Consider the following 26677-nt stretch of genomic DNA (forward strand, 5'->3'; position numbering starts at 1 on the left):
CTATGCAGAAATATATAAAATAAAAAGTGAGGTCAGAGGATTTTACTAGCTTTTCAATCCCTTATTCTTCAGTTTACATAACCAATATTTAGAGTCCAAAGTTTAACGTATTTCTTATAAGTACTTTCTGTGGACATGCAGGTGTACAAGTAGATAATTTCTAAAAATTAAAATGTATCAGACTTTACCTAACAATCCACAACATACATTCCCAGTCCACTTAGGTCCTCCTTACTCTTTTTCATGGCTGGTTGCCAGCCTCTGGGAAACTGAGTCAGGCTGCCAAGTGATGACTGTTAACTTGTTATTAAGTTGCAGGCTGCAATTAGGATATAATACAAGTATGCCCTGTGCAATATTTGGGACATGTGTATACTAAAAATTTATTAGTTCTTTATCTGAAATTCAAGTTGAACTGGCATCCTGTATTTTTATTTGCTGAATGTCACAACTCTCACCTCACCCCTCCTTTGGGCTTAAGCCAGGCTGGTTGGGTTTCCGAGTTTTGCAACCAAAGGGACCTCAATAGAAGCAGACAGTTGTGAAATAGGGGCTTAGACAGGTGACTCAAATTTAATTGTGACACAGACAAGATTAAAGTCTAAATGTTTTGATTATAAAAGTTCATGTTTGACTAGGCATGGTGGCTCCTGCCTGTAATCCCAGCCCTTTGGGAGGCCGAGGTGGGTGGATCATTTGAGCCCAGGAGTTCAAGATCAGTTTGGGCAACAGGGTGAAACTCCGTCTCTATAAAAACAAAAACAAAAACAAAAACAAAAAACAAAAATTAATTGGGTGCAATGGCACGTTCCTGTAGTCCTAGCTACTTGGGAGGCTACTTGAGACAGAGTCTTCGCTGTTGCCCAGGCTGGAGTTCAGTGACATGATCTTGGCTCATTGCAACTTCTACCTCCCAGGTTCAAGCAATTCTCCTGCCTCAGCCTCCCAAGTAGCTGGGACTATAGGCATGCACCACCACGCCCTGCTAATTTTTGTATTTTTGGTAGAGTAGGGGTTTCACCATGTTGGTCAGGCTATTCTTGAGCTCCTGACCTCAGGTGATCCGCCCAACTTGGCCTCCCAAAGGAGATTACAGGAGTGAACCACTGCGCCCAGCCCTCTTCCAATTTCTACCTCCTTCCTTGCTTTTTCTTTGGAGTCAGTGTCAGGCTCAGCCCCTCCACCTTATGTATTGTCTGCCTGCAAGTAATTTAATTTGCCGATTAAAAATTGATGAAAATTTCCCCTCTGGAATTTTGAGAAAATGTTTTAAAACCCCAGTTGCAGAAAAACAAAGCTAGTGGGAACATGTTCTAAATGACACATACAGTTTCCCTGGAAGGTGGCAGAAATGGAAAACTTTTAAAATGTTTGAGTGCTTTTCCAAAAGCTGGTAGATTCGGTGGGCTGAGGAACTGATTTATATTAATAGATTTGTTTTATTCAGCCTTCACAGTGCTCTAAAGACTTTAAGCCAGGCATCCCCAAACTACGGCCCGCAGGCCGCATGCGGCCCCCTGAGGCCATTTATCTGGCCCCCCACCGCACTTCAGGAAGGGACACCTCTTTCATTGGTGGTCAGTGAGAGGAGCATAGTATCTGGTGGCCCTCCAACGGTCTGAGGGACAGTGAACTGGCCCCCTGTGTAAAAGGTTGGGGGACGCCTGCTTTAAGCCAACAGTGAAGAATCAGGAGACTTTCACGTAATAAACTTGCATTCCTGGCTTCCTTTGAAAAGCATCAGTGGGTTTGGGGCCCTGGTGCCCATTCTCATGTGGCAGGAGCCAACTGGTGCTGCTCCACAAGGGAGGCCAGGCCTCCCCCATTCACGCCATTCCCGTTAGGTATTATTACTATTATGTTCCTCAGTATTAACGTTCACACCTATCCCGCTTCCCCCATTTATATGTCCTTCCTGGTCTGTAGACATTTCAGTTCCTGGCCCCGGCACTGCCTGCTTGGCAGTAACCCTGCTGGCCACCCCCAGGCCCAGGGTCGTTAGGGGACTTGCCTAGGTGCATACAGCCCATGAACAGCACTCTCATGGCTCATATCAAGTGAGTCCACTCTCAAAGCCCACCCTTGTTCTTCCTACTGGAATCACACGACCTTTGGTAAAAGGCTATAGGCTGTAAAATGCCATTGCTTCGGCATTAAAAGAGTTAACTCTTATGACCTCTCTGATTCACTCTGAAAAACCTTGGCTCTGCTATTCAAGCAGATTGCATCGACATCTTGAGTGTGTGTGTATGTGTGTGTGTCTCCCTTTTTATTTCAACTTTTGTAAGTAGATTATGTTACTTCTCTGCCAGATTTTGGTTTCCACAGATAATGAAGTCAGTTTAGCAGGCCAGTGCTCCCCCTCCACCATTTTTGAGGGTAATCTATACAGAAGAAAAGATGCCTGAGGTTCTTGTTTGTTTGGTTGGTTTTTTGAGACAGGGTCTTGCTCTGTCATCCAGGCTGGAGTGCAGTGGTGCGATCATGGCTCACTGCAGCCTCTACCTCCCAGGCTTAAGATATCCTCTACCTTGGCCTCCTGAGTAGCTGAGACCACAGGTGTGAGCCACCACAACTGGCTATTTTTTTAAATTTTTGTTTTTAATTAAATTTTTTAATTTTTGTGGAAATGAGGTCTTACCGTATTGTTGCCTATGCTGGATGAAGTTCTTAAGATCAAAAGCCAGCAAAGACTTAAAAACCAACAACAAACCTCAGTTAACCAAAAAAAAAAAAAAAAAAAAAAAGCCACGATTGTCATGGTCCTCATTTCAAATACTGAGAGTCTTTTTCCTAGTGGCGACAGGTCAGGAGCACAGAGGGATGTCTGTGTGAGGTGTGCCTTCCTGCTACTATTAAAGTTGCTCTTCACAGCTCGCTGTGAACCAAGGGGAATTTCACAGGTATCCATTTCCCTATTTGTCCCTGCAAACACCTTCTATTTAATGCAGAGTAGGTATTGGCCCCATTTCACAGAGCAGGACACCAGGGGCTTTACGGGCTGTTTAATTGAGTCGGGCAGTGAGGGCCTCTGCTTCCTCTTCCTGGTTGTACCACTAGACTCTCCTTTCACCAGGAACCAGGCAGTCTTCTGAGAATTGGGTTCCCCCCTTACCTGTACTGTGAAGGGGTTGGACTGGATATTTTATATTTTTTCCTAAGATTTTAAAGGCATAAACTTTGTTTTCTAACCCTAAGGAGAATGTTTTAAAGGTAGGATTGTTGTCTTATTTATCCCAGCACCTACAATATATAGAAGAATAAATGAAAATCTGGCTACCATCAAAAGTGAAAATAAAAACAAAATACACAAAAACAAAATTTTGCTAGAGTTGACCAAAAAAATGTTCAAATGAGTTTATGGAAAAAAAAATCCACAAACAAAGTTAAAGGGCAAATGTTAAACTGGAAAATATTATTTAAAATATATTACTACAAAAGGTTAGTAGAAAATATTCAAAAAATGAACAAGAGAAGGATGATGACCCCAGTTGAAAAGTAGGCAAAGGTCATGAACTAGAGAAAAGTTCCTTTACAAAGAAAAATACAAGTGAACAATAAATGTTAAAATGATGTTTAAACTTGTGATAAGCATAGTGAATACAAAAAGAGATTTGAAAGATTAATAATGATTGAGGAAAAGGCCATCTCATACACCACTATGGACATGTAGGTTGGTACAACCTAAGTTTGGCACAGGTAGCAAAAGTGGAGTGTATCTATTTTATTTATTTACTTATTTATAGAGACAGAGTCTTGCTATGTCGCCCAGGCTGGAGTACAGTGGCACAATCATGGCCCACTGTACCCCTGACCTCCTGGGCTCAAGGGATCCTCCTGCCTCCCTCAGCTTCTTGAGTAGCTGAGACTACAGGCACAAGCCACTGCACTTGGTTGCTTTTTTTTCTTTTGTAGAACAGGGGGTCTCACTGTGTTGCCCAGGCTATTCTTGAATCCTGGCCTCAAGAGATCCTCCCACTTTCGCCTCCCAAAGTGCTGGGATTATAAGTGTCAGCAACCATACCTAGCTGTACCTTTTTTTTTCCTTTGGTTGCCTGGCTCTACTTTTAAAAAATTAAATCTAAGGATATATTGTACAGGGACACAAAGATGTAAGTACAAGGGTATTCACTGAATCATTATCATAATAGTGAGCAATAGGTAACCAAAATGTCCATCATTAGAGTATTGAAAAATTCCACAACATGGTGTATGATCTTCATTTTAGATGATATTGATCTATATTCATAGAAATGGAAAGATTTTAGGTGATTTTTTTTTTTTTTTTTTTTTTGAGACGGAGCCTTGCCTTGCTCTGTCACCCAGGCTGGAGTGCAGTGGTGCAATCTTGGCTCACTGCAACCTCTGCCTCCTAGGTTCAAGCAATTCTCTTGCCTCAGCCCCCCCAAATAGCCGGGATTACAGGCATGCACCACCATACCTGGCTAATTTTGTATTTTCAGTAGGGACGGGGTTTTACTATGTTGGCCAGGCTGGTCTCAAACTCCTGACCTCAAGTGGTCTGCCCACCTCGGCCTCCCAAAGTGCTGGGATTACAGATGTGAGCCACCGCATCTAGCTGATTTTAGATGATACTGATCTATATTCATAGAAATGGAAAGATATTCAGGATACATAAAGTTGAGGAAAAGCAAAATTTAGATAGAGTATGATCAATTTTCAGAGTATAAGTTGTATTAAAATAGTTTCCTGCAAACTCGGAAGCAGATCACATGGGGTGGTCACACCACAGTGTGACTGACATAAAGACTGGTGTTATTTGGGAAGAAGCCTGGAAGACGAAGAAGAGGAAAGAAAAAGAGTCGGGAACAGTTCTTACTCAGGGATGCTGGGCTTTCAGGGGTGTGGCTGTAAATTCTCTGAGGATGAGTGGGAACGCTTGGACCCTGCACAGCGGCCTCTATAGAGGGACGTGATGTTGGAGAGCTACAAGAACCTGGTCACCATAGCAGGAAATTCTCTTCCTGACCCAAATATTATCTTCATGATGGAGCAAGGGAAAGACCAGTCAGTGGAGAGTCAAGTGAAAATAGCAAGAAAGCGAGAAGAGTGGGAATATATCAAAGGTGTCATCAGAGTGGTGCTACAGCTCAAACAGAAACGCATGGAGAGATCTTATCATGATGGACAGCTTTCATCTGGTAGGGTGTCATGATACATACGTCATCTTTGCATGTATATAGATTTTCACCTATGGTTCCTGGCTTCTGACTCCCAAGCCCTTAGAATCTTGTGGCACTTTAGGCCTTGGAAAACAGAATCGCTGTCTTACCTTCTCCTGTCCTTTTACCTGCCCAAGGCAGGACTCTAGTCTGATCATGGGTCCTTCCAGATAGAATCCTGCCCCATTCTCTAGAGAAAGGAATGCTACACAGAGAGGCAAAGAAGAACCTGAACACACAGGCCTTGCTGGGTTTTGATCAGGCACTTTTTGTCCAATCACACATCTACAAGATTGTTAAGAATGCCTATGAAGGCTGGGTGCAGTGGCTCATGCCTGTAATCCCAGCTCTTTGGGAGGCCGAGGTGGACGGATCACTAGAGGTCAGGGGTTTGAGACCAACCTGACCAACATGGTGAAAACCCTTCTGTACTAAAATTGCAAAAATTAGCCAGGCATGATGATGCATCCCTGTAATCCCCGCTACTCGGGAGACTGAAGCAGGAGAACTACTTGAACCCAGGAGGTGGAGTTTGCAGCGAGCCGAGATCATGCGATTATGCGATTGCACTGCAGCCTGAGCAACAGAGTTAGACTCTGCCTTAAAAAAAAAGAAAAGAAAAAAACAATAAGAGCGTCTATGTAATGAAGCCTCCATAAAAACTCAAAAAAAAAAAAACAGGGTTTGGGAAGCTTCTGGAGACCTGAGGTTCCTAGAGGGTGGTGCCCAGGGAGGGCGCGGCGGTTCTGTGTCCCCTCCCGCTTCCCGTTCCCTGTGCGCCTCCTCATCTGTGTCCTTTACAATATCCTTTGTGAGAAACTAGTCAGTATAATTAAGTGTTTCCTTTGGTTCTGTCAGCCGCTGTAGCAAATTAATCAAACCCAAAGAGGGGTCGGTGGGAACCCCAACCTGAAGCCTGTCCATCAGAAGTTCTAGAGGCCCAGACTCGGGACTGGGGTCTGTGGAGGGGCAGTCTTGGGGACTGAGCCCTTAACCCAGGCGTCCCCAACCTTTTTACACAGGGGGCCAGTTCACTGTCCCTCAGACCGCTGGAGGGCCGCCACATACTGTGCTCCTCTCACTGACCGCCAATGAAAGAGGTGCCCCTTCCTGAAGTGCGGCAGGGGGCCGGATAAATGGCCTCAGGGGGCCGCATGTGGCCCGCGGGCGTAGTCTGGGGACGCCTGTCTTAACCTGTGGGATCTGACAGCTTCTCCAGGGGGAGTGTCAGAATTGAATTGGAGGGCGCCTAGTTGGTGTCTGCTGCTGATGGTGGGGAGAAACGGCTACAGATCTGGTCATCGAAGTCCTCTTCTGTGTTGATGGTGGTTGTGGTGTGAGAGCAGTGGAAAAACGTGGTTCCGGAGAGTTATCCCGTATACATCTGGCTTCTGGGAACTCTCCGCTTCCTTCTCTCTAAGGGATATCTTTCCTAAATGTGCAATCAAGGAACTATTTTCCGAAAAGAAAAGTAATACAGGAGAAATAACTCCACACAGTGTCATTGGAAAGACAGGAAGTCACGACATTGGAGACTTTTACTTCGGGAAAATCCAGAAAAATAGACAGTACTTTGAATGTCAGTAGAGAAGTGATGAAAGCAGTTACAAGAGTGCCTAAAAAAATCTCACTAGTAGAAGAGACCAACATGGTAGAAGGGATGCAGGCACTAAAAATCAGCTTGGATTAAGCTTTCAGTCATATCCACCTGAAATGCAGCTATTTGAAGCTAAAGAGAAAATGTATGAATGTCTTCAAGTTGAAAAGTCTATCAGCAACGGTCCCTCAGTTTCACCACTCCAAAGAATTCCTTCTAAACCCAAATCCATATTTCTAACAAATATGGAACTTCACTTAATCTACTCTTCCTTATGCAAGAACAGAAAGCACACATTAGGAAAAACCTTCCAAGTGTGATGAGTGTGGCAAAACCTTTAATTATATGACTCACTCTATGCTGTATATTAGGTAATCCATTCCAGAGAGAAATGACATAAATGTGGTTTATGTAGCAAGGTTATTAGTCAAAAATAAACCTCACACATCACTGGAGAGAGTTTATACTGGAGAGAAACTCTACAAATGTAATGAATGTGACAAGGTTTTCGGTCACAATTCACATCTTACAAGACATTGGAGAATTCGTACCGGAGACGAATCTTAGGAGTGTAATGAGTATGGCAAAGCCTTCGGTGTGCAGTCAGCACTTACCATCAGGTGATCCATACTGGAGAGAAGCCTTACAAATGAAATGAGTGCGGCAAGGTCTTCATGCACAATTCACTTCTCCCACAACATCCAAGAATTCATTCTTGGGAGTATCCTTACAAACACAATGAGTATAGCAAACCCTTCATCATGAGTTCAAGCATTAATTGACATCAAAGACCATACTAAAGAAAAATTATATAATTGTAATGTATGTAGCAGAGGCTTTATACAGATTTCACACTCACTAGACATGGAAATAAGTATTTTTAATGAAACCACAGAACTGTAATGTGTCTGCTGAGGCTGTCACCTGTAGAACTGTAGATCAAAACTGTAGAACATCAGAGGAGTCAGATGAAGAGTGACTCAGTCTTTAGTTCTCTGAGATTAACTTTTGACATTTCACACTGCAGAACAATTACAAGTCAAAACATGTTAAAACTCATAACATGATGTCTATCGAAGGTACCAGGATGTTGGGCAGTGGCCAGTTATCTTTGAAGAGGTTATAAAATATTTTCTTCAGTTATTTGAGGTGTCTTGAAAAGGCTACTTTACTACTTATGACTTTCAACTTGAGCTTTGAAATACAAGAGACTAAAATCCAGAAAATGCAAGGAACTCAAACAACTCAACAGCAAAGAAAACCCAAGTAAATTGGTTTAAAATGGGTAAGGAATCTGAATGGACATTTCTAAAAAGAAGACGTACAAATGGCCATATACTTAGATGGAAAAATGCTCAACATCACTAATTATCAGGGAAATGCATATCAAAACTACAGGGAGATATCATCTCTCTCCAGTTAGAATGGCTATCATTAACAATTAAGAAAAAAGTAAATGCTGGAAAGAATGAAGAGAAAAGGAAATTCTTGTGCTCTGTTGGTAAATTAAACACTGTGTACATTAGTACAGCCAGTATTGAAGACAGCATGGAGGTTTCTCAGAAAAGCTAAGAATAGTACAACCTTACAGTCCAGCAGTTCTACTGCTGGGTATTCATGCAAAGGAGAGGGAATCAGTATACCAAAGGAATACTCACACTCACAGATTTATTGCTGCACTATTCACAACAGCCAAGATATGGAATCAACCCAAGTGTCCATCGACAAATGAGTGGAGGCTGGCACAGTAGCTAGCACCTGTAATGCCAGCTCTTTGGGAGGCTGAGGAGGGTGGATCACCTGAGGTCAGGAGTTTGAGACCAGCCTTGTCGACATGGTGAAACCGAATCTCTACTAAAGAAAAACACAAAAATTAGCTGGGTGTGGTGGCACATGCCTGTAATCTCAGCTACTTGGGAGGCTGAGGCAGGAGAATCACATGAACCTGGGAGGCAGAGGTCGCAGTGAGTTAAGACTTCGCTGCTGCACTCCAGCCTGGGTGGCAGAGTGAGACTCTGTCTCAAAAAAACAAAACAAAAACAAAAATGAATGAATGGACAAAGAAAATGTGATATACATGTAGACTAGAATACTATTAAGCCATTAAAAAGAATGAAATCCTGTCATTCATGACAACATGGATGAACCTGGAGGACATTATGTTAAGTGAAATAAGCCAGGCACAGAAAGATATATACTGCATGTTCTCACTCATATGTGAGAGCAAAAAAAAAAAAAAATGCTCATAGAAGTATAGTAGAATTGTGGTTATTAGAAGCTGGGAAGTGTTCAGGGAGGGAAGGATAGGGAGAAGTTGTTTAACAAAGTTATAGCTAGATGAGAGGAAAATGTTCTAGTGTTCTGTAGCACTGTAAGATGATTATGGCTACAATATTTTAGTGTACATTTTCGAAAATCTAGAAGAGAGGATTTTGGATGTTCACAACACCAAGGAATGATAAATGTTCAAGAAGATGAATATGCTAATTACCCTGATTTGATTATTATGGATTGTATATATGTATGTACATATCACTCTGCATCCCATAAGATGCATGATTATTGAGTATCAGCTAAAAATAGAAGGAAAACAAGAACTGAATGAATAATTCCATTTTAAAAGTTGTATAAAAATAATTGGGAAGGACATATGCCAATTTATTAGCAGTGATTATGACTGGGTGGTGAAATATGGTTGGTTTTTATTTCCTTTTCATTTTTTGAGTTTCTTTTTAATGAAATACATATGTTACTTTTAAAATGGGAAATGTAATAAAGATATTAACATTTTTGGAATTTATTGGCTCTTCCTAGTAGTCTGGATATACATTTTAAACACTTTTAAAGAAATAAAGGAATAAATGTGGCTTTAATAATACTGGATCTTATCACTTAGAATACTTAGAATTTCAACTTAGTGCAACTGTAGGTTGACAATTAGAACTCTCTAACTATTATTAGCCTTTGGTTTGTTGTGGGGATAGTGTGGGAATTGCAGTAGACTTTTCTACTTGAGACTTCTGTATTTGGCCTCTTATTCTTAGAAAATGTAGAGGCTGAGGAAATATTACTGTGATGATGCTAGTGGACCAGTCTGGACCATATGAAAGGAAGGGAAAGAACCCCTGACTCTTTATCCCTAAAACTCCAGGGTTCATCTCCTAAGAATAAGAACATAATGAGGACAGCATGATCATACCTAGAAAGTTAATTCAAATAAATGATAATATCTTGTCTATAGCGTGAATTTAAAAATTTTCAATTGTCCTTGAAATTGGGGGATGCCGGGCGCGGTGGCTCAAGCCTGTAATCCCAGCACTTTGGGAGGCCGAGGCGGGTGGATCACGAGGTCGAGAGATCGAGACCATCCTGGTCAACAAGGTGAAACCCCGTCTCTACTAAAAATACAAAAAGTTAGCTGGGCATGGTGGTGCGTGCCTGTAATCCCAGCTACTTAGGAGGCTGAGGCAGGAGAATTGCCTGAGCCCAGGAGGCGGAGGTTGCGGTGAGCCGAGATCGCGCCATTGCACTCCAGCCTGGGTAACGAGAGCGAAACTCCGTCTCAAAAAAAAAAAAAAAAAAAAAAAGAAATTGGGGGATGAGGGGTACAGGGTCTTGCCCTGTCACTCAGAGTGGAGTGGATTGGGGCAATATTGGCTCTTTACTACAGCCTCAAACTCCTGGGCTCAAGCTGTCCTTCTGCCTTAGTCTTCCGAGCTGCCAGAACTACGGGCTTGCGCCATAGTGCTCAGCTGATTTAAAAAATTGTTTTTTGTAAAGAAGGAGTCTTGCTGTATTGTTCAGGCTGGTCTCGAAATCCTGGCCTCAAGCCATCCTCCTGCTTCAGCTTTCCAAAGTCCTAGGATTACAGGAAAGAGCTACCACACCTGGCCAGATATATTTTAAAGCTGTTTTTGCCCTAATCTGGAATCCAGCCAAGGTTTATATATTGCTTTTGGTTGTTTAACCTCTTTCCTCTCAATCTAGATTCTAGAAGAATCTCCCTGCATTTTTCTGGTTTGCTTTTCATGACATTGACTTATTTGAAGCATTCAGGCCAGCTTGCCTTACAAAATGTTTCACATTCTACATTTGCCTGATTGTTTTCTTACAGTTAAATTCAGACTAAACATTTGTGGTCAGAACGCTGTATAAGTGATGTATCTACTTATTCCATCACTTGAGGCTGACAACACATCAGGTTGTCCCACTATTGGGGATGCTTGCAATTTTTTAATGAATAGGAAACTTTGTCTTATGAAAGTCAGGACTATTGAACATTCTTTGTATCTGTATACCCTTCATGTGTACAAAGAAAATGCTTTTTCAAAGGAAATATGCAAAAAAGAAAATATGAGTGTTTCATGATCTACTGAGGCTTTAAAATCCTCCTTTTGGACTCAAAAGGGAGGGAAAAAGTCTTTCCTTTTTTATAAAGAAAACATAAATATGTGTTAGGCTTCCAATCTTCGTCCTTGCATTTATGCAAGCAGGCTGGGACTTAGATGTAGCATTCTATTAGTTGCTACTAGTGTTGGATTCATATCAGCGTAGTAAACATGTTAAGGCAACATTTTTTGTGTGTGCCATTGTAAGGTCAAAACCATAACATGCCAACATACCAGCTGCCATTTTCACTCTTAATTATTGTAATAAGTTTTTTAAATCCAAGGTTGTGTTCTTTTCTGAGATCTGGGGGTTTTTGAATAATTGAAGCTAATTGATTTTAGAAACAGAGTCTTTTGTTTGTTTGTTTTTGAGACAGAGTCTTTCTCTATCACCCAGGCCAGAGTGCGGTGGTGATATTTTGGCTCACTGCAGCCCACGCCTCCTGAGTTTAAATGTTTCTCCTGCCTCAGCCTCCCGAGTAACTGGGACTACAGGCGCCCACCACCACGCACAGCTAATTTTTGTGTTATTTTTATTTTATTTTTTACTTTTTTTTTTGAGACAAAATCTTATACTGTCACCCGGGCTGGAGTGCAGTGGTGCAATCTCAGCTCACTGCAACCTCCACCTCCTGGGTTCAAGTGATTCTCCTGCTTCAGCCTCCCGAGTAGCTGGGACTACAGGCACCTGCCACCACACCCAGCTAAATTTTTATATTTTCAGCAGAGATGGGGTTTCACCATGTTGGCCAGGCTGGTCTCGAACTCCTGACCTTGTGATCTGCCCTCCTCGGCCTCCCAAAGTGCTGGTATTATAGGTGTGAGCCACCATACCTGGCCAGAAACACAGGCTTTTGAATGCCTCTTTTGTTCTGTTTCAAAGCCCCTAGGTGGACTAACAAGAAAATGCAGAGTATTTTCTTTTGGGTGTCATGAGTCTTCTAGCCCTTTTCTCCTCTCAGTGGTTTCCAAGGACCAGGCCTTTTGGGGTTCTGCTGAGGTGTAGCATTTAACTTGCTTGACTGGTCAATCTTTGTAAAGAAACAGTGCAATAATGTGAAGATGTTGACTCTCTTTTTCAGGGCATCTTTTATGACCAAAACTGTGCCTTGTGGAAATGAACTTCACAAGTTCCTCATCTGGGACACTGCTGGTCAGGAACGGGTGAGTAGATGCTGTTTTTTGGCTTTCCAGTGAAAATAAGATCAGCTTCTGGTTTGTTTGCATTAGACAAGACTTTGGTTGCAGGTGACAGAAACCTAGCTTGAAATAATGTAAGCAAAAAAGAAATGTACTCATTAGCTATGTGAAAAGTCTAAGGGGGTACGTAGGGTGAGGCGGAGCTGAGTTCAAGTCCCCCAAATGTGTTGTGAGAGGAGCCCATCTCTGTTTGTTTCTTTCCATTTAGTACAATTGTGGTTACACCCTTGATTCAGTTCATTTTTAGGCAGACTCATTCTCACTCTGGTCCCCAAAGCATGTCTGCACCTACCTTCAGCCTTTTTAGCAACTACCAGGTGAGCACGCACCTCTTCTGCAAGTGGTAACATACACCTTAGTGCCTCTGAGTTCTCATTGGCCTGCCGTAGGCCCTGTGTCCGCTCCTGAACTTCAGGTGGTACAGTGTTCTGGGGGATTTGGTGCCCCTACTGGTGGGACTTGGTAGTACTCTGACCCCCTAGAGGCAGGGGCTGGTGTCAGCCCCACCTGAACCCCGCTGTCTGGAAGTCAGGTAGGCTTAGCGCCCCTGGGAAAATCTGGGATCTCTTACTGGAAAAATGGGTCAATGGATGCTGGGTTATCCAAAACAGCAGATGACTTCTGTCTTACTCCTAATTCTCTTTATTTGCTGGAAATACTTACAGAGAAGACTATGTATTTTAGAAGGTCATGTCTTTAGATTCAAAAAAGGGAAAGGATGAATACTAACACAGTATCACAGAATAGTTGCATAATAACTAGAGCATATATTATAAAAGTTGCTGTACCTTATTGTGTTTTCCAGGCTGGAGTGCACTGCACCCTTGATCTCCTGGGCTCAAGGGATCCTCCTGCCTCAGCTTCCTGAGTAGCTGAGACTATAGGCACAAGCTACTGCACCTGGCTGATTTTTTTTTTCTTTTGTAGAGCAGGGGTCCCGTTATGTTGTCCAGGCTGGTCTTGAACTTCTGGTCTCAAGTGATCCTCCCACATTGGCCTCCCAAAGTGCTGGGATTACAGGTGTCAGCCATAATATAAAAGTTGAAACAGATAGCCAAGCAGAGATAAGCAATACCTTGTCTTAGCCAAGAGCTGTTAGCCTGATCAAAATTATCAGAGTTGATGATTATGGAGTAAAATTGGTAGAATTTTCCCTTGTCTGATCCAAACTCAAATGTTACCTTCTCTACCTCCCTGTTTAAAATGTCACCACCTCCTTTTCTTGCCCTACTCCACTCACTTCCTGCTTCACTTTTCTCCACAGTTTTTTTTATCATCTTCTAATATATTATTTAATTCACTTTTTGTTTGAGACAGGGTCTTGCTCTGACACCCAGGCTGGAGTGCAGTGGTGCAACCACAGCTCACTGCAGCCTTAGCCTTCTGGGCTCAAGGGATCCTTCACCTTAGCCTCTTGAGTAGCAGGGACCATAGGTGCTCACCACCACACTGGGCTAAATTTTAAAAAATCTTTTGTGTAGAGGCAAAGTCTTTCTATGTTGCCCAGGCTGATCTTGAACTCCTGGGCTCAGTTGGCCCTCCTGCCTTGACCTTTCAAAGTGCTGGGATTACAGGTGTGAGCTACTGCTCCTGGCCTTAATTCAATTGTTGATCTGTTTATTGTCTCTTTCTCTAAAAGGAAGAATCCAGGATTCAGGATAATCTATAATTTTCATTATCCTCTCCTAACTAATCAAATGGCAGTTTATATAATTTTCATTTTATTTAAATTCCCTTTTAAAACAAAAGTTCTCATATTTGTAGATTAAGACGTTTTAAAAACACTGCTGAGAGAAATCATAGACATAGACACAAACAAATGGAAACACATCCCATGCTCATGGATGAGTAGAATCAATATTGTGAAAATGAACATACTACCAAAAGCAATCTACAAATTCAATGCAGTTCCCATCAAAATACCACTGTCATTCTTCACAGAACTAGAAAAAAACAGTCCCGAAATTCACATGGAACCGAAAAAGAGCTCACATAGCCAAAGCAAGACTAAGCAAAAAGAACAAATCTGAAGGCATCACATTACCCGAATTCAAACTATATTATAAGGCCATAGTCACCAAAATGGCATGGTACTGGTATAAAAATAGGCATATATACCAATGGAACAGAATAGAGAACCCAGAAATAAAGCCAAATACTTACAGTCAACTGATCTTTGACAAAACAAACAAAAACATAAAGTGGGGAATGGACATCCTATCCAACAAATGGTGCTGGGATAATTGGCAAGCCACATATAGGAGAATGAAACTGGATTATAATCTCTTACCCTATAAAAAATCAATGAAGATTGATCAAAGACTTAAATCTAAGACCCGAAACCATAAAAATTCTAGAAGATAACACTGAAGAAGCCCTTCTAGACATTGGCTTAGGCAAATACTTCATGACCAAAAACCCAAAAGCAAATGCAACAACAACAAAAAATAAATAGATGGGACTTAATTGAACTAAAAAGTTTCTGCACAGCAAAAGAAATAATCAGCAGAGTCAACAGACAACCCACAGAGTGGGAGCAAATCTTCACAGTCCATACATCTGACAAAGGACTAATATCCAGAATCTACATGGAACTCAACAAAATCAGCAAGAACAAAACAAACAATCCCATCAAAATGTGGGATAAGGACATGAATAGACACTTCTCAAAAGAATTTATACAAATGGCCAATGAACAGAACAACCATAAGCAAAATATTAAAATATAGTAGATGTTGGCGTGGGTGTGGTGAAAAGGGAACACTTTTACACTCTTGATGGGATTGTAAACTAGTACGACCACTATGAAAAACAGTATGGAGATTCCTTAAAGAACTAAAAGTAGATCTACTATTTGATTCAGCAGTCCCACTCCTGGGCATCTATGCAGAGGAAAAAAAGTCATTACACAGAAAAGATACTTACACATCCATGTTTATTGCAGCACAATTTGCAGTTGCAAAAATATGGAACCAGCCTAAATCCCCATCAGTCAATGAATGTATAAAGAAAAAAATAAAATACATATATATATATATATATATATATATATACCATAGAATACTACTGAATATTACTCAACCATAACAAGGAACAAAATAATGACATTTGCAGCAACCTGGGTGAGATTGGAGACCATTATTCTAAGTGAAGTAACTCAGGAATAAAAAGCTAAACATCATATGTTCTCACCCATAAATGAGAGCTAAGCTATGAGGATGCAATGGCATAAGAATGGTACAGTGGACTTTGCAGGAAATGGGGATTTGCAGGAAATGGTGGGAGTTGGGGTGAGGGATAAAAGACTACAAATTGCATACAATATCCACTGCCTGGGTGATAAGTGAACCAAAGTCTCAGAAATCACCACTAAATAATTTACTCTTGTAACCAAGCATCACCTGTTTCCCAAAAATCTACTGAAATAAATAATAATAATAATAATAATAATAATAATAAAGCTAAAAGAAGCATGCTAAAATATGCACATAATCCTAATCTAAAATTGTAGATGTGGAATTGCTAGTTCAGAATCTCTGATAAATACTGTAAAATCCACCTGTTATTTGAATCCACAGTGTTTCACTGTTAATGTTCTTTCACTTTTACCCAAAGTTAGTATTATAACATACTAAAAGGAGAAAGAAAAAATAATCCTTTAAGAAATTTGTATTTGCTTTCTGATGACTTTAAACTTTTTTCATATTTTTTTAGCTATTTCATTTCTGATCTTAATAATTGAATCATTATAGCTTTACCCACTTTTTTTCACTGGTAATTTGTAAGAATCTCTTAACATTAAATTATACATAGTGTCTCCATTTGTTATTTATATTTTAATTTCTATTTTAGATTTCTAATGCTCAAACTTGTTTGTTAGGCTCAAATCAATAAATCTTGTCCTTTATGAATTCCGCTTTAGAATACATGCTTTAAAAGACCTTCAGAATGCTAAAGTAAATATTAATTAAAGTTATATTAAATATTTAAATAAAACATTTTCTTTAAAAAATACATTTTAAACAGTTTTAAGAAATAAATTAGGATGAATATTCTGACCTACAAATGCTAACCTCATTAGAATGTCTTCTATTATTCTGCTGAATTGAGAGTACAGACTTCTGTGCATGGGAAGCAGCTGCCTGGGGCACCTCTTTAACTCCGTCAGCTGTGCCTGCCTATTCCTCAAATGAAGTGACTCATTCAAGGAAAAATGTCTACTTAGAGACCTCACTTCTTGATATATGGGTGTGTAACTTGTAGTAGATGTGCTAGTTTTTTGTTTGTATTGTTATGTAAACTTAAGCAGAGAGAGTTTCTTGTTTCCCTTTTTACCTCTGGCTATGAAATAGTTGCTTTTGCAGCTGCCTTTAATGAGCACAATAAGTCACTTTTTCAGATAGCTGGCTTAGCGTCAGCTTCTGCTTCTCTTGCTGGCGGATGGTCCCTGATGACTTGCTGTGTTCCATGCACTGTTCTGAGTGCCTGTGCCTACTGATGCATTTAGCCCTCCTTGCAAAAGCACTTTGAGGTAGAAACTGTCATTATTCCCATTCGCAGGTGAGGTCATTGAGACACAGAGACATTAAGTAACTTGCACAATGTCACTGAGCTAATAAGGTGAAAAGTTGAAAAATGAATCCAGCAGTCTGGGCCCTGAGTTTTATTTTGATTGAAAAATCACACAAAAAAACATACGGTTGAAAGTAAAACTATCCAAAATCCCACTACACAGATATTTCCACTATGGATATTAGATGATCAGTCTTCAGATCCCTCTATGTGCATTGATAATTGTATATCAATGGGATTGTGATTCTTTATAACCTGCTGTTTTCATTTGATACTACAGTGTCACAAAGGAGAGATTTCTGTGTTTTCAAAACGGAATGTCAGACACTTACCTACTCTAATAGACTATTCAAGGAATAGTCTGTTGATGAAACTTGAACCCTGCTAAAATGACTATTACAGTTTGTAGTTTGTGCCATTTACCGTCGCAAAGAAAAATACCAGTGGAAAATTTTCAGATGACCACATTTCCAACTATTGTGATTGCTTTTCCTAAAATTTGACTTTTAGAGGTTGTAGACATCTGACTCCATTGATAGTATCCATAATTTTAAAATATCACTACTATGATATTTTATAAAATTACTATGTAATTTTATATGTGCAAGGCATGACTCCATAGTAGTGATACACTTTCTTTATACTTCGAGGAAGATGGATTTAGTTTTGGATAACGATTTCAAGTGGACATTTTTAAGAGTCTAGATTTGTGGAGAGTGTGTGAGTGATATCCATATGGCTGTGTGGTCATCTGATCTTCTCAGCCCTCAACAGCCTGATTTCGTTATCCTTGGGCTGTCTTTGTCTGGTGTCCCCGGTGGAGTCTTGCATCTCTCCAGTAATGGCAATTTTTCAATTGTTTTGGCAGCTTGTTGCTGGCTTTAATTGTGCTTGTAATGATGTTGCCTAATGTTTGAGCTAAAAATAAATTCCCTGCTGTTGCTTGTGCCTATTGCCATTTGTTCTGTCTCATTAATTATTGGAGTCCAGTGAATTTTATTATCCCTCCCTATCATCGTAGAAATCTGCTACTGTTCTTTTAGTTTTCATAATTTTAAACAATCACTTTGGGTTTATGATTTGACAATATAAAAACAGATTTCTTTTTTTCTTTCTTTTTTTTTTATTATTATTATTTTTCAAGACTAGGTCACACTCTGTCACCCAGGCTGGGGTGCAGTGATGCAATCAATCATAGCTCATTGTAGCCTCAAACTCCCAGTCCCAGGCAATCCTCCTGCTCCAGCCTCCTGAGTAGCTGAGACTACCAGTGTATGCCACCATGTGTAGCTAATTTTAAAAAAAAATTGTACAGATGAGGTCTTGCTATGTTGTATAGGCTGGTCTTAAACTCCTGGTCTCAAGCAATCCACCTCACTTGGCTTCCCAAAGTATTGGGATTATAGGTGTGAGCCACCAAGCCTGGCCAATGACATAGATTTCTATGTCCTTAAAGGAAGAAAGCTCAGTTCAGTGCTTTGCTTGTGCTCATGACTCAATATTTGTTTATTTGTGGAATGATTGCTTCAAGTTCTACCTAACATACACAGCATTCTAGTTAATGCCCTACTACTGCCCAGTAATAATTCTGCCTTATATTTGTGGTACAAATTTGTACTCTTGGAAAACTGTTTTTTCCTCTCTTGAGCAGGGGGAATCTAAATGGATCCTCCTCCTCCTCTCTTTATAAGAGAGTATTCGTTCTATTTATTTATTTATTTTAGAGACAGGGTCTCACTCTGTCACCCAGGCTGGTGCAGTGGCATGATCATAGCTCATTGCAGTCTTAAATCCCTGGGCTCCAGTGATTCCCCTGCCTCAGCCTCTAGAATAGCTGGGACTAAAGGCATGTGCCACTGTGCCCAGCCTGTTCATTCCTGATACTCTGTCTGAATGTTGCTTTTTAAAATCCAACTGTGTGTCATGGACATCCTATCTCATTCATTCAGTGGCAGTATGATAATTCATAGGGTGCATCTATTTAAAAAAATGTTTTTTGAAAAATTTAACCATTTCCCAATCGATCATTGAATCCCATTTGTTGGAAGCTTGATATTTATAAGATTTGTACATGGTTTGTTGGTACCACCAAGGGCTATGAAGTGGGGAAGAGTGCCATTGGGCTCCCTCTGTTGTACCATCAGTATGGCCTGTGGGAAGTTTTTATCCTGTCCTGTTGGAATGGGTTATTGTGCTGGTCTCTGCTTCACACCAAGCTGTGAAGAGTACAGAGTAGCAGGTCAGAGGGTGTAAACAGGAGCCACGCCTAGAGTGACGCGCAGCCAGCTGAGGGAATTTACCTGTCCAGCTCCGTGCAAGAATCCAGAGTCAAGACATAAAGCGGCCTTTAGAGAGAGGAACTGAAAAGCAACATTGGCATAAATAGGGCATGGGTTCATGGAGACGTGAAGAGCTGGGGATAATACTTGAATCCACCAGAGGCCCCTCTGGGTTCTCTTGCTCCGTATACTGTGGAAGGCCAGCTTCTCCCAACCTGAAACTTTCTTCAGCCATCTCCCTTCAATTTTTTTCCACCATGCTATACTTTTACACAGTTCACGATGTTCCAACACAAATTTCCCATTAAAAAACCTGAAGCTGTAGAGCTAATGTTTAACTTTCCATGGCTCTGAAGATATATTTGTTTCTTCCTCTTGGCTCAGACAGCCCCTCCCCATGTTGGAAAATGGTTTTTAAAAAGAGCTCAGTGAAGCGGCAGTGGTGGAATTCTCTGTACTTTTCTCTTGGCAGGGAGTTCTTTCCCTGACCCCCTCCTTACCTGTTCTAGACCCACTTAAGCTTCTGTCTCTGAGCTTAATGTCCTCCTTCTCTGGTTGGCCTTGGAAGCAGCTCAGACAACTTTCATCTTTTCTGGATAACCCAGCCGGGAGCTTTAATGGTTAGAAATCACATTCACTGAAAATTCCTTTTGTCTACATTTGTTTCTGTGTTAACTATCAGTTTGTGGAGTATTACCAACCAGCCTCTTTTCTTTATTTAAAAACAGCTTTACTGAGATCTGATTCACATACCATACAATTCATTCATCTGAAGTATGCAGCTTGGTGGGTTCTGGTGTATTCCGAATTGTTCAACTATCAGCACAATCCATTTTACAGCATTTTTATCAGTCCAGAAAGAAACCCTTTATGCATTAGCAATCCCTCGCAGTTCCCCTCCACCACCTCCATATCCTCCAGCCCTGGGATACTTTCTGTCTCTAGATTTGCCTAATCTGGACCTTTCATACAAACAGAATCATACAACCTGTGGTTCTTTGTGACTGAATCCTTTCACTTAGGATAAAATTATCAAGGTTCACGTTGTGGTGTGGGTCATAAAAGTATTTCCTTTTTATGGCTGAATAATATTCCATTGTATGGATAGACCACATTTTGTTTATCCATTTATCAGCTGATGAATATCCACTTTCCCTCAACTTCTTGGCTATTATGAATAGCTGTGAATATTCATGTACAATTTTGTGTGTAGATGTATTTTTTTTTTGAGATGGAGTCTTGTTCTGTTGCCCAGGCTGGAGTACAGTGGTGCAATCTTGGCTCACTACAACCTCTGCCTCCTGGGTTCAAGCAATTCTCCTGCCTCAGTCTCCCTAGTAACTGGGAATACAGGCACCCATCACCACACCTAGTTAATTTTCTGTACTTTTAGTAGAGATGGAGTTTCACCATGTTGGCCAGGCTGGTCTCAAACTCCTGACCTTAGGTGATCCACCTGCTTTGCCCTCCCAAAGTACTGGGATTATAGGCGTAAGGCAACATACCTGGCCAGATGTCTGTTTTAAAAAATCTCTCAGGTATATATCTAGAAGTGAATTGATGGGTCATATGGTGACTCTATGACTAGCATTTAGAGAAACTGCCAAACTGTTTTCCAAAGTGGAAAACTAGCAGCGTCTAAGGTTTTAGTGTCTCCGTATTCTCCCCAACACTTGTCTTTGCCTAACCTAAGACTGTAAAGATTTACTCCTGCATTTTCTTCTGGGAGGTTTACAGTCTTAGCTCTGACTTTTATCCCTGCGATGCATTTGGAGTTAATTTTTGTGCACGTTGTAAGGGCAGGATCCAGGTTCATTCCTTGCAGGTGGCTGTCCAGTTGTCCCAACACAGTTTGTTGAAAAGACTATTCTTTACCTGATTGTCTTGGCACCTTTGTTGAAAATCACCTGACCATAAATTTGAGGCTCTGATTCTGGACTCTCAGTTCTATTCCTTTGATACATGTTTTTCGTCCTTATGCCAGTACCACATTGTCTTGATTACTGTAGCTTTGTAGTAAGTTTTCAAATAGGGAAATGTGAGTTCTCCAACTCTGTTCTTTTTCAAGGTTGTTTAGGCTATTCTAAGTATGTTGCATTTCCAAATGAATTTTAGGATCAGCTCGTAAATATTTATCAAAACAATTCAACTGGGATTTTGGTTGGGATCGTGTTGACTTTGCAGATGACTTTGGGGATACTTGCTCCTTAAACCTTTAAATTATGAATGATAAGCAAGTTGCCAGTTGTCTTTCAACTCTTTGGAATTTACATGTAGGTTAGAAATGCTGACCTTAGAGAAAAAATTTTGAATACAGACTTAGGCCAGGCATAGTGAATCATACTTTTAATCCCAGCACTTTGGGAGGCCAAGGTGGGAGGACAGCTTGAGCCCCAGAGTTCAAGATAAGCCTGGGCAATATAGTGGGACACTGTTTCTATAACAAATAAAAAACTACCTGGGTGTGGTGGTGCATACCTGTAAGAGGGAGCCACACTCGCATTCTCCAGGAGCCCACGGCTTAGTACATGCAGTCAGGAGATCTGGGCACCGCAGGCTGTTCAGCTGTACCACTTGGGTATGAATAATACATAAATGTATGTATCTGGGTCTGAATGGGTCCTTGAGAAAGCAAAGGAACTGGAGTCAGCAGATAGCTGAGATCCACTTCAGGCTTTACAGATATCCAAAGAAACTCCCTTGCTCTCTTTCCTACTTTCTTGAGGGCCCCAGCATCTATGATCAACAAAGTGGTTCACTATTCATAGGCTGTTGCTAAAGTTCAGAGCAAATTTTGACCTTGGGAAGTTCTTGAAGAATGGAGCCTCTCACAAGCTCAGAATGAGCAGCTCCTTTCTTTCTCCTGCAGCCGCTGGAAATACAGTCCTGGCTACACAACACCAATCAGCAGCACACCCCAGAATCCCACTCCTGACCTGCACCATCCCCACCAGCCCATGACAGAACATTGCTGTAGGCATTCCTTCTCACGGGAGAGGCCAGAGTACAGGCGAGGTTTTGCTCTGCTTCCCATCCCTTTCACAAGAGCACTGTACTTTCTTTTCGTGTGTGTGTGTGTGTGTGTGTGTGTGTGTGTGTGTGTGTTATACACACACATATATTTATATATTATATATATAATTGTGTATATATAATATATAAATAATATATAAATGTATATATGTGTATATATATTTTTATATACACATAAAAATATATATACACATATATACATTTATACATTTATATATTTATATATAAATATATAAACATATATATATAAATTTATAAATACATATAAACATATATATTTATATATAAATAAATATATAAATATATATGTATACATAAATATATACATATTTGTATATTTTTATATATAAATATATATTATACAATTATATATGTATATATACATTTACATATTTATATATATAAATATATACACACATATACATATTTATATGACATATATATTATGTAAATATATTATAATACCTTTATATAATATATACACATATATACATATTTATATATTATTTATATATAATATATAATATACATATATTATAATATCTTCATATATATTATATATACACATATATGTATATATCTACTCGTTGTTGTTGCTGTTGTTGTTGTTTTTGAGACAAGGTCTTGCTGTGTCACCCGGGCTGGAATGCCGTGGTGCCATCATAGCTCCCTGCAGCCTTGACCTCCTGACCCCAAGCAACCCTCCTGCCTTAACCTCCCAAGTAGCTGGGACTATAGGCACCAGCCACTATGCCTGGCTAATATTTTTTTGTTCGTTTTTTGTTCAGAAATGAGGTCTCACTAGGCTATTCAAGCTTGGAAGGTTGTGCTTTCAACCAGTGCAAACTGAGATCCCGGCAAGGGAAATAGTCCCACTCTCCATACCCCTAGTAACTCTCTCGAAAGGGAAAACTGAGTGATGATTATGTGGTGAGGAGACAGGCCTGGAGCTTGAAGATAGCGTTTATGCTGGTAAAGTGAGATAAACAGCTGTCGTGGGGGCCATGCCTGCTGAGCTCCTTTAAGGAGAAGCCCCAGGAATCCTTCGTGGAGAGCTTTCCAGCTGAAGCGTTTCATTGATATTTGAAAATTAATGCTGGAAACTACAAAAGCGAATTATGAGCAGAGGTATTGGAGAGGGGCATGCGGAGACCCTCACGGCAGCTGTGCAGGTGGAACGGGAACTGCCTTGGTTTGCAGACTTGGACCCCAGAACTGTTGTCTCATTTAGGGGTTGTGTCCTCTAAGAAAATAGGAGTCTAGGTGCACAACAGCCCTCCTGGATGTCAGAATGCCAGTGACAGGAGAGAACGGGGAAGGACATGTCCATATATGAAGACACCTTTCGGGAGTCCTTAGGGAAACACTGTAAACAGCTCTGCCCTGAGCCCGGGAAGTGGCCATGCTGGCAGTGAGGGACGTGGCCTGGGCCGTAGGGACACAGGCAGAGGGGAGCCTCAGAGCTGCATGGACGGGCTTCTCTTGCTTACACACAGGCTCCTGCCCTGCCCATTACCCCTTGGGGGTTATCTCGTCACTGGAGACCCCGCAGTTTCCCTTTGGTCTCCAGTGTTTGTCGCCTTCCTCCATGTGCCCCCTCCTCTCTGGGGACAGGCTGCTCTGGGAGGGACAGTGACTGCGCTAGATGAACACCCTCCCAGGTCAGGCAGTGACATTTTGCTAGTGTGTGTTTTAGTCTGGGATGCCCTGAGTAGCTTCTAATTATGAGGCACTGTCTGTGCTCTTGGGTGGAGGCCAAGTTTCCGTTCTGCCAATTCTCAGAGGACATGGGGCCAAGACACAGAGCCGCTGAGACAGGAGTTTCAGGGGGTCCAGAGGTGGATTCGCCACGAATCTAAGAAGCACTTCACACAGCTTTGTTTCCTTTCCTCTCTTCCCCTTCCTTCCCCTTCTGTGCTGTTCTTTTCTTTTATGGAGCTAATTTCCTAAGTCTGGCTAAAGTATAGGAGGCAAGGCCTGTAAAGCCTATGCATGTCGGTCTTGAATAGGAAATTAGCAAAAAGACTTTGGTAACAGAAGAACGTGCTCCTGAGGTGCTGACAGCCAGTCCTTACAGAGGCAGCTGGGCTGCAGTGAGCACGGACTCGCTGTATGAAGACCTCTGTGTCCAGTGGCCCCATGGAAGGTGCCAGACTCCCCCTCACTCCAAGAAAAGAGGACATTCCTTTTTGAGGGCAGGGACCTTGCTGCCTTCTTCACCCTCTCTTTTTGTTTCTGGTTGCTGCTGTAACAGATTGCCACATGCTCAGTGACTTAAAACCACACAGATTGACTCCCTCAGAGCTATGTAAGTCAGAAGTCAGAAAGGAGTCTGTGGTCCCAGCTACTAGAAGCTGAGACAGGAGTCACTTGAGCCCAGGAGTTCCAGACCAGCCTGGGCAACATAGTGAAACTCCCAGCTCTACAAAAAATTTTTTAAAATCAGCCAGGTGTAATGACATGCAGCTGTAGTCCTAGCTACTTAGGAGGCCAAGACAGGAAGATCACTTGAGCCCAGGAGCTGAGGCTGCAGTGAGTCAAGATTGCACCACTGTACTCCAGCCTGGGCAACAGAGTGAGACCTTATCTCAAAACAAAAACATAAAAAGATTAAAAAAAAAAAAAAAAAAGAAATGGGTCTCACTGGAATAAAATTTAAAAAGCTGCAGACCTTATTCCTTCCTGGAGGTACAAGAGCAGAATCTGTTTCCTTGCCTTTTTCAGAGACCACTCACATTCCTTGGCTTGTAGACCCTTCCTCTGTCTTCAGAACCAGCAGAGTAGCATCTTCAAATCTCTTTCCGCTCCCCTGCCTCCCTTTTTCACTGATGAGGAGCCTTGTGAGGACACTAGGCCTACCCCAGGAATGCAAGATAATGTCCTCCCCTGAAGGTCAGCTGATGAGCACTATTCCTTTTCCCATGCACCCTAACATAGTCACAGGTGATGGGGATTAGGACATGGACCTCTTTGGGGGACACTATTCTGCCCCCCACACAGCAGTTTCTCTGCTGCTCAGAATAGTGCCTGCCACATACTAAGTGTTCAAACAGTGAGGTACTGTTTGTTGAATACATTTCATATAAACCTATGTCTTAATTACATCAACTGAAGCAACATTTCATTTCAGAGAAGTAACATAGGAATGGAAAAAGCATGGAATTTTGTAGTCAAGACCTGTGTTCAAAGTTTAGTCCCATCATTTAAGAGCTGTGTGTCTTTGGGCAATTCACTTAACGATGCTGAGCCTCAGTTTTCTCATCTGAATAACTGGAACAATTCTGTCTTCTCTCCCTCGTTTCACAGGGTTATTGATTTTTACTACATGCTTTCAGTCATTAAATATTTGAGTCCTTGCTGTGGCCCAGATAAGGATTCATCAGGAAATGTTCTCAGGGAGGGTGGAAAGGTGTGTCAGAAGTGAGGGAGGGACCTTGAGGATGCTGGTGAAGGAGGGTTCAGGCTGCCAGAAGGCATCGGGGAAAGTGCTGAGACTCCCAGGGCCTGTGTGTGTTCAGGGAGCAGCGAGAAGGCCAGGGCTGGAGACAGGCAGGGGAGGGGCCTGACAAGGGACCAGGGCCCACCTAAGACGCCATAGAATGGAGCTTGGCATTTATACTAAGTTGGTAGGATTCTGAACAGGGATGTGAAACAATATGACTTAAATAAGAAAACATCAATTGCTCTGATGTTCAGTTAACATAAGATGATGTTAAGTATTTGCTTAAAAATACTCCAGGGGTGGGGATGGAGCAGGAGGTGAGACGAGGTGGAAAGGAAGCCAGTGGTTTGTGTGTTAGCGGTGATCTTGAAGCCAGGGGATGAGAAGAGGGAAGTTCATTATTCTAGTCTCTCTTCTTGTGGATATGCTTGAAAATTTCCACAGTAAAAGTTAAGAATAAATGCACTCTGTGGTCAATATAAATAAATATCATAATCCAGCACTTCAAAACAGGCTCTCTCTGGCAGCTATGTGGCCAGTTTGGAGCTCACCGGATACTTGAAGGCTCTCATGGAAACTTTGGACATCTAGTCAAGGCAAGACAAATTTTGCTCAGACAGGAGGGAGCCATGGCTGTGATAGAGCTGGGGCCAGGTCTGAAGGCCATGCCGACTAGCCTGGGTTGGCACACAGTAAAGTGCAGAGTCCGGGGCTCTGGTCACATTGGGAGAAATGACGCCACATGCTTTTGAATGGATCTGGTGTGATGGGGTCTGTTCGGAGACCTCCTCAGGGCTGTGCAGGGAGGATGCTGTCCTGAACATGGGATGCTTACTGTGACCATAAGGGCTAAGGATGGGAGGGGCCAAGCCAACCTTGGCAGAGCAGAGAGAGGGCAAGACAAGACCAACTTTCTGTGATCCTCGTGGTCCATCCTAGCTTTGTCCCTAAATGCACAGCACGGTGGCTGTGTGTGATGTAAA

General features: G+C 41.5%; 1 protein-coding gene across 2 annotated transcripts in view; it reads left to right on the forward strand.

Moving 5' to 3' along the window:
* RAB31 (RAB31, member RAS oncogene family) overlaps nucleotides 1-26677 on the forward strand; it is a 156851-nt gene that overhangs the window by 74397 nt on the left and 55777 nt on the right. For both annotated transcript variants that reach the window (XM_010335629.3, XM_074383776.1), the window contains exon 3: nucleotides 12251-12332. In XM_010335629.3, coding sequence (XP_010333931.2) covers nucleotides 12251-12332 — 82 coding nt within the window. The remainder of the gene's footprint in view (nucleotides 1-12250; nucleotides 12333-26677) is intronic.

The sequence above is a fragment of the Saimiri boliviensis genome, chromosome 13 (genome assembly GCF_048565385.1).
Source record: "Saimiri boliviensis isolate mSaiBol1 chromosome 13, mSaiBol1.pri, whole genome shotgun sequence".
In the NCBI taxonomy this organism is placed as follows: Eukaryota; Metazoa; Chordata; class Mammalia; order Primates; family Cebidae; genus Saimiri; species Saimiri boliviensis.